This window comes from Sinocyclocheilus rhinocerous, unplaced genomic scaffold, assembly GCF_001515625.1.
Source record: "Sinocyclocheilus rhinocerous isolate Xijiao unplaced genomic scaffold, SAMN03320098_v1.1 scaffold919, whole genome shotgun sequence".
NCBI lineage: Eukaryota > Metazoa > Chordata > Actinopteri > Cypriniformes > Cyprinidae > Sinocyclocheilus > Sinocyclocheilus rhinocerous.
Genome location: NW_015637585.1, coordinates 1,612,956 through 1,621,053, shown reverse-complemented (window position 1 = coordinate 1,621,053; position 8,098 = coordinate 1,612,956). Strand labels below are relative to the sequence as shown.

General features: G+C 35.1%; 1 protein-coding gene across 1 annotated transcript in view; it reads left to right on the top strand.

Moving 5' to 3' along the window:
* Window positions 1–8,098, top strand: part of LOC107749202 (DNA ligase 1-like) — a 13,805-nt gene that overhangs the window by 1,646 nt on the left and 4,061 nt on the right. Inside the window, exons 5-16 of the mRNA XM_016564300.1 lie at window positions 206–299; window positions 432–527; window positions 1,197–1,253; window positions 1,364–1,422; window positions 1,660–1,773; window positions 1,853–2,019; window positions 2,452–2,528; window positions 2,775–2,866; window positions 3,077–3,176; window positions 4,996–5,081; window positions 5,173–5,288; window positions 5,409–5,504. Coding sequence (XP_016419786.1) covers window positions 206–299; window positions 432–527; window positions 1,197–1,253; window positions 1,364–1,422; window positions 1,660–1,773; window positions 1,853–2,019; window positions 2,452–2,528; window positions 2,775–2,866; window positions 3,077–3,176; window positions 4,996–5,081; window positions 5,173–5,288; window positions 5,409–5,504 — 1,154 coding nt within the window. The remainder of the gene's footprint in view (window positions 1–205; window positions 300–431; window positions 528–1,196; window positions 1,254–1,363; window positions 1,423–1,659; window positions 1,774–1,852; window positions 2,020–2,451; window positions 2,529–2,774; window positions 2,867–3,076; window positions 3,177–4,995; window positions 5,082–5,172; window positions 5,289–5,408; window positions 5,505–8,098) is intronic.

Here is an 8,098-nt window from a genome sequence, read left to right as displayed (position 1 = left end):
GCGCCAATGGCCTGACGATTGTTTTTACACATTTCTGTGTGATTTAATCCTTGTTTAATATTGACCAAGCACCATTTCATTCAAATGTCCACTTAATCTTTAATATTTGGCCATTTCTTTACGACAGAAATGCTATAGCCACTGTAATTAAATGAATATGTGGACATCAAAGTGAGGGTTTGAGCTTTTATTTTGAAACCGCGAGATACTGTCAAACTGGAAAAAGAGGAGCGAAATGAGGGAGAAAAAAAGAAGGATGGGGAGATCTCTGATGCTGCTGAACAGAAAGAGAAGAAAAGGTTGAAGTAAAAAAATTTTTAAATGTTAATCTGACTTGGAATAGTTTACTTAAAAAAATATAATTGTTTGTTTTGAAAGGGCACAATTTTTTTTCTTTGACTCCATTTGAATGATCTTTATTGTGTTGACAGTGAAAAGGGGGTGGATTCTGCAGTCCAGAGCCAGTATGATCCCTCCAGAGCACATTACCATCCCGTTGACCACGCCTGCTGGAGGAAGGGCCAAAAGTAAATTTTGCATTTGATTAGTTATATAACGGTGTGCTGCAGAAATGAGTCCAAAAAAATAAACAGAGCTACAGTAGCATTTTTGCTACTGTTATACTCACTAGTCTGGTTGTGTTTATTCTCGTGTTCTTTCAAACTATTCTAACTCAAACTTTCCAGCTTGTAGACTTTAAATTAACATTGAAAGATTTGTTGGAAGCTTAGTGGATATGACAAAGTAGCGTGTGCATGCTGTCATTGCTTTTGTAGCTTTTTACTTGTTTTGATTGTATTTAGGCTTCAAATTAATTATAAGTTGTTCATTTGTGTAGATTATATTTATGAACAGAATGTGTAAGAATCAACTTTGCTAGCTATTTTCTGCAATAATGCAAAAGCCAATGGAAAATCCTATTGGCTCCTCTGCCAAGGGAACCAGGGTGATGCTAACTTATGAATTGACTTGCAAAAATGTGTCATCTCTGCAAGACCTTAATATCATTGTTATAAGGTCAAGAAAGTTAAATGGAAATGATTAATCCACTAAAGTTATAGTAATTTTCCCCCAAGGCATTAACAAAAAGCTTAATACAATTACAAAATACATTTTTCTTTCTTAAGCAATAAAGTTTGATTAACACTTTTTCTATGGAAGTTCATTGTTGTATGTTTTTTTTATCTCTTTCTCAGAGTGCCATATTTGGCTGTCGCTCGCAGTTTTGAGAAGATTGAAGAGGATTCAGGCAGGTATGAAGTAGAATTATTTTGTATGAACTGTATGTGTTTTCTCTTACATCTATTAGAGTTTAAAAATAGGTGTGTGGAGCAAATTTCAATCTTATTTTTTCTTTTTTTAGGCTGAAGAACATTGAAACGCTTTCCAACTTTCTGCGATCTGTAATTCTGCTTTCTCCAGGTGAGTGTGTATTCATTGAGTTTAAATAGGTTATTAATTATTTATGCCTGACAGGGATTGTTTTTCTTTCTTTTTGTCCAAGTAGTGAATAGGTGAACAGGTTAATGACTCTGTTAGGGAGGCAGATTGAAGAAAAGACTTTCACTTGATCTTGTGCAAAGCACAAAAATGTAGCATACATTCAAAATATGTAAGCTTCACTGTTTCCATCTGTTCAATATTCTGTTGTTTGTTTAGATGACCTGTTATGCTGTGTGTACCTGTGTCTGAATCAGCTCGGCCCTGCATATCAGGGTCTGGAGCTGGGCGTTGGGGAGACCGTCCTGATGAAAGCTGTCGCTCAAGCAACTGGTAAATATATTTGTGTTTTCCCTAATGTCATTCACCATTCTCCTTGCCTGACCCCTGTACTGTTAACTTTTGTTACCAGGGCGACAACTGGACAAAATCAAGGCGGAGGCTCAGGAGAAAGGTGACCTGGGATTGGTTGCTGAAAGTTCTCGCAGCAACCAGAGAATGATGTTTGCACCGGCCAATCTGACAGCAGGGGGCGTTTTCAACAAACTGAAAGAGATTGCTAACATGAGTGGAAATTCTGTGAGTACAAATGCAGTAATGACAACAATATTGTGAATGTATTATTACAATTTAATGCAACTGTTTTTAATATTAATATGTTTTCAAATATAATTTATTCCTGTGATGCAAAGCTGATTTTTCAGCATCATTACTCTTCAGTGTCATATGATCCCTCAGAAATCATTCTAATATGCTGATTTGCTGCTCAAATGCTTCTTATTATTAATTTCAAAACTGTTTTGCTGCTTCATATTTTTGGAAATCATAATCATTATTTTTCAGGAGTCTTTTAATAGAAAGTTCAAAAGTACAACATTTATTTCAAGAAAATCTTTTATGACAAATGTTTTAACTGTCACTTTTGATCAATTTAAAAACAAAAAACATTTGAGTGTTCTCAATGAAAATCCACTTCCTCTCTCTCTTGCTCTGTTTCTCTCTCTGTGTTAGGCAATGAATAAGAAGATTGACATTATTAAAGGCTTGTTTGTGGCGTGTCGGTTTTCTGAGGCTCGATACATTGTGCGGTGCGTCATTTTACCTTTCACTTACGACTTTTTAAATTTATCATCTGACCAACCATGCAGAAATGTTGAGTTCATTCTGAAAAATACTGAATAATGAATGTAATTTATAGATGACAGTTGATTTTTGCTAAATCTAAATGATGTGCTGCTGGCCTTGATTATACTGCTGTATGGTGACAGATTAATATGAATATTAATGCGGAAGTGAAATATGTTAGTTTGATTGGTTGCTTGTGTGATTGACAGGTCACTGGCTGGGAAGCTGCGGATCGGATTGGCTGAGCAGAGCATTCTCACGGCTCTCAGTCAGGCTGTGTGTCTGTCGCCCCCGGGCCAAGGTTTGAAATGATCCTAATGAACCTGGCATTAAAAACATCATAATCAGAGCATTGATAGAACCTCCAGGCATTCGACATTTGCAATTAGATTACTCTCTGCCGTGATGAATAAAAAATGAATAACGTTTAAACATGTAAATATTAATTAGGTGTCCATTTAGTTTAGCAGTGCTGAAATGTTACTAATATGTTTTTCTTGTGTTGGCTCAGAGTTCCCACCAGCTGTGCTGAATGCAGGGAAAGGAATGAGTGCAGAAAACAGGAGAGTGTGGCTGGAGGAGAAAGCACTGATCCTAAAACAGACATACTGGTGAGTGTGTGTGTATCTGCAAAACACTGATCAAAAATTCTTAAAAGTACCAATAAAAACATTTATGTATATACAAGTATGTTACAAAATTGTATTAAATTTAATGTTTTTCTTGTGTTGGCTCAGAGTTCCCACCAGCTGTGCTGAATGCAGGGAAAGGAATGAGTGCAGAAAACAGGAGAGTGTGGCTGGAGGAGAAAGCACTGATCCTAAAACAGACATACTGGTGAGTGTGTGTGTATCTGCAAAACACTGATCAAAAATTGTTTAAAAGTACCAATAAAAACATTTATGTATATACAAGTATGTTACAAAATTGTATTAAATTTTAAAAATGTAGTTTTGCCATCACAAAAAATAATGTTTTAAAATGTACAAAAATAATAATACACTGATTTTTCACAAATGTACTTTATTACTGTACTTTTGATCAACTCAATGCACACACACACTCGTTTCACTATTCTTCCTTATCTAGCAATTCATATGTGGGCAGAATTCAACTACTGTAATAATTTCTTAATTAAGCACAGTAAAAAAGTGATAGTTTCATCTACATAAATCACTTTAATAATTTAATTTAAGTTTAAAACTGATTTAGGGGTTTGCATCAATACTCAAAAACATTCACGTAAGTACCTGTGGCTTTTCATTCATTAGTTTTCATATAAAGTTGGGGAAAAACACCATTGTAAATAATATGAGGTAGGGCTGCACGATTAATCGAATTTCTAATCGCGATTACAATTATGGATGCCACAATTACGTAATCGTTCAAAGCGGCAATTAATCGTTCAAAGTCCACTTATGTTATTCTGCGTGCTTAAGATGTGTTTTTTTCTTTCTACATGTTATCTTAAGGGTTTTTCCCATTATTTTAATTTTAGTTTTAGTATAACATTATAATACCATTCATATTTTTACTTTTTTATAATTTAAAGAAGAAACCAATCCGATGTATAGTTGACATTTGAGGCTTAATACTATAGAAAAGCACTAAAAGTTTTTCAGTTAGAGTGTTTTCAGCTTGTTTATTTTCATATAAAAATACGGCATGCAGTTGCATAAAACAATGGTATAAACATCATTCAATGTAAATTGTGATAATCGTAATTAATAATCGCAATTACAATTTCAAGGGAATAATCGGCAATTATGATTTTTGTCATAATCGTGCAGCTCTAATATGTGGTGTTTCGGATAGCCCCAAAAGGCTGAATAATGTTTTTGACTCGTTTAAATGGCTTTGGTCATATTTCTGTTTTTATTTTGCTAATTATGTTTTGTAAAGACCATGTAACCAGACTGGTTTCACCCTCCTTGTCTTGTGACTCAAAGAAAATATTTTAATAGGGTCTCTGGTTTAGAGCTCATTAGCAAAGATTCTGGAAGTCTGTTTCATTACCGCAAAATAGTAGCTGTATAAACTATTGATATGTACAAATGTAATTCTTCCTTGTCCGTTTAGTGAAAAGATATTCATATTGCGATGATTGTATATACATGTAACTACAAGTCCAATCAAAAGGCTGAAAAAATCTAGATTTTTTTATATTCTACCCTATTGGCTAACATACACAGACTGAGCGCAACCTGATTGTCAAACACAAACTGGTGCTGTGAGGGATAATTATCCATATACTACAAACAATATTTCAATTACGACTGCAGGTGTCCACTGCATAACAAGTGCCTGCTTAATGAGTATAATTTGTACCCTGCAGGAAGTCTGATTTTAGCAAATTGGGCAGGTGTTGCCGTTACTATATATCACCTCAATGCATACAAATAATGTTTTCCCTCGTATTGTTCCTCCCAGTGAGATGCCAAATTATGATGCAATCATTCCTGTTTTGATGAAGGAGGGCATAGATGAACTGCCCAATCACTGCAAGCTCACCCCAGGTACAGACCAATCACACCACTTGCTCAGTTCTCCCACCAACAAAAATAAAATTTAGTTTGGAATGAGACTAAACTGCATTGTGTTTTACAGGTGTGCCCCTGCGGCCCATGTTGGCTCACCCGACTAAAGGGGTTGGTGAGGTAATGAAACGTTTCGATGAGGCATCTTTCACCTGCGAGTATAAATATGATGGAGAGAGAGCCCAGGTGTGTGTTGTTTTATTCTTATTCCACAAGGTGGAGCCTCAGCCATAAAAGTGACTTTCTGTTTCCATAGCAATATCGATGATTAAAATGTTAATTGCTTTTTTGTTTTGCATTTAACAGATCCATATTCTTGAGAATGGAGAGGTGCGCATTTTTAGCCGAAACCAAGAAGACAACACAAGCAAATACCCTGATATTATTTCACGAATCCCACAGGTAACACATATGCACCCAGAAAGATGGAAATAAATAGAAATCAGATGGACACAAAAGCAAATCTCTGTGTTTAAACACAGGTGCACACTGTCCAATTTCTTTCCACAATTTGGCTGTCTAATTTCAGGGATAATTAAAGATTCCATCATACGCAAAATTGGCAGTCTGGGATTGCCTAAGCCTCAGTGTGACATGCTCACTGATGCCCAATTAATTGCTTTTGCTAAGAAATCTTAGCCTTAGAGGTTCTGGCAGAGTGGTTATGTTGGTCATGTTTTATGTAAAACATTTTGGGGACGAAGCTTAATATATACTAATATAGAGATTTTTAAAATAATAATTAAAAAAAACTATTAAAAATATTTCAGTAATTAAAATGAAGTATAAATACTGTATGATATGAAAAACTTAAATCAAATATAAATGCTGCTTTGACAACTAACTGAAATAAGTTTGTGTTAAAATTACTAAAACTGAAAAAAAAATGAAAGAAATGTAGAAATAACAAAATAAAAGCTTGTTCGAAATCGGAATAATTACTTTATAGTATATTAAAATAATACTAAAATGGAGCGATCATATATTTCAGAAGTGACACGGACTGGTGACTTCAAACGCCTATGCAATGTGTGTCGCAACTCAAAATGTATCTTGTACAGTCAGGATATTTGATGTTGCACAGTCTGCTTTGGCTTTCACCCAATATCTCACTAATATTGCACATTCTGACAGCTGTTGTACAGTTCTCCCGCAGTGTGCACCTGACTACAGTTTTACCTAAGGCTGGAATACAATACAGGCATTAAGGCTGGAATACAATACAGGACTTTTAAAATCTAAATGACTGAGGATCACACACTACCAGACATTCAAGTCTGGTAGTGACATTCAAGATTCAACAATAAACATGCGCCTCATTGCTAAAAGATGCATGACAAATGAAAATAATGTGTTCTAAAATCACATGATTTTCTGTGAAATGTGTCAACATCTGCTGCTCAATGTCTGCAAATTGACTTTGACTTTTGGCAACCAACGTCAGCTCATCTGGGCAAAAATCTGGACGAAAGTCGTGTGATGTATTCCAGCCTTTGGTAAGAAAAACCACTGCCAGTCAGAACATATGATGTTGAATATGCAGCAATTTTGGGACTCTGTTCAAATGAGATTTCACCGTGGGTGGAGGTTCCCAACATGACACGACTAAAATAGAAAACCAAGCGCCTGATGAAATGTTTGCAGAAACTCAGACTAACTTGGTTGAGATCACACCTGATTTGGATATGCTGTTAGAGTCTTTCTCACAGACTCTCTCTTTCTCTTTGTTTCTGCGAGTCTCTCTGTATCTGTCTCTTTCTCTCTCTTTTTCAAAGGCCATATTTGTCCTCTGTCATCCTGCTCTGTTCTCCTCACAAGAACGCAATAATGGATTCCAGCCCTAAAGCAAAGAAAGCATTTGATGAATGACACAAGCTCACACGCAGATAAATCAATGAAAACGCTGTTGTTTTGCTTATCAGTGTCCATATCCAATCTCAGAACCGTAATATCTCTCTCTGCCTTCTCTTTCTCAGTTGTCTGATATTCAATGCAAAATCTCATTATTGTAGTATCAAATTATTGTACAAGAATCAAAACTGTCTGAGCTGTAAACAAGATGTCATGTGGGGAATTAATAAGTTAACTCGGCAGCAGAATACAGTTGTCAGTCGTGTTTTGGAGTGCTAAATATGGTAACGTTCTTGGTAATGAAAAAGTTTGACTAATGCATTTATATATACAAACTAGCACTTAATTGGATTTATTAAATAATTGAATTTAAATTAAGTTTATTAATTCATACAAATTAAGCTCAATTGACAGTACTTCTTCCATGATGATGATTACCACAAAATTAAATTTCCTCTTATATTTCCTTTTATGAAAAAAAAAAATCAGGGTTACACTGAGGCACTTGCAATTGAAGAGAATGGAGCCAAAACCACAAACATTAAAATACTTTATTAATAATAGTTTCAATAGTACATAACATGATTTTAATGTGAAAAATTTAGGAAGCTTTTGTGTGGAAATCCAATTGTACAATAATGATGAAGTTCCATAAACACTAAAATGACGGTAAAAATGATTTAAACCAATTTACAGCTCAAATAACACACTTTTTTAACAGAAAGAGTTAATTTAGGAGTTATGAGCTTTCCATAAAATTCTGCCAAAAATGGGCCCCAAGCATTAAAGTTGTCTCAACATGGCCTTAAAGGGGTCATATGATGCGATTTCTATTTTTCTTTTCTCTTTGGAGTGTTACAAGCTCTTGGTGCATAAAGAAGATCTGTAAAGTTGCAAAGACTAAAGTCTCAAATCCAAAGAGATATTCTTTATAAAAGTTAAGTCAACCACGCCTACCTAAAACGGCTCGTTCTAACACACCCCCACATGTCTACATCACTATGTGGGAAGATTTGCATAACACCGCCCAAATGTTCACACAAAGAAAGAAGGAGTAACTTTTATTCTCGCTGTAATATTGAAAAGTGAAAAGTGAAAAAGTGAAAAGTGACGTGACATGTGGCCAAGTATGGTGACCCATACTC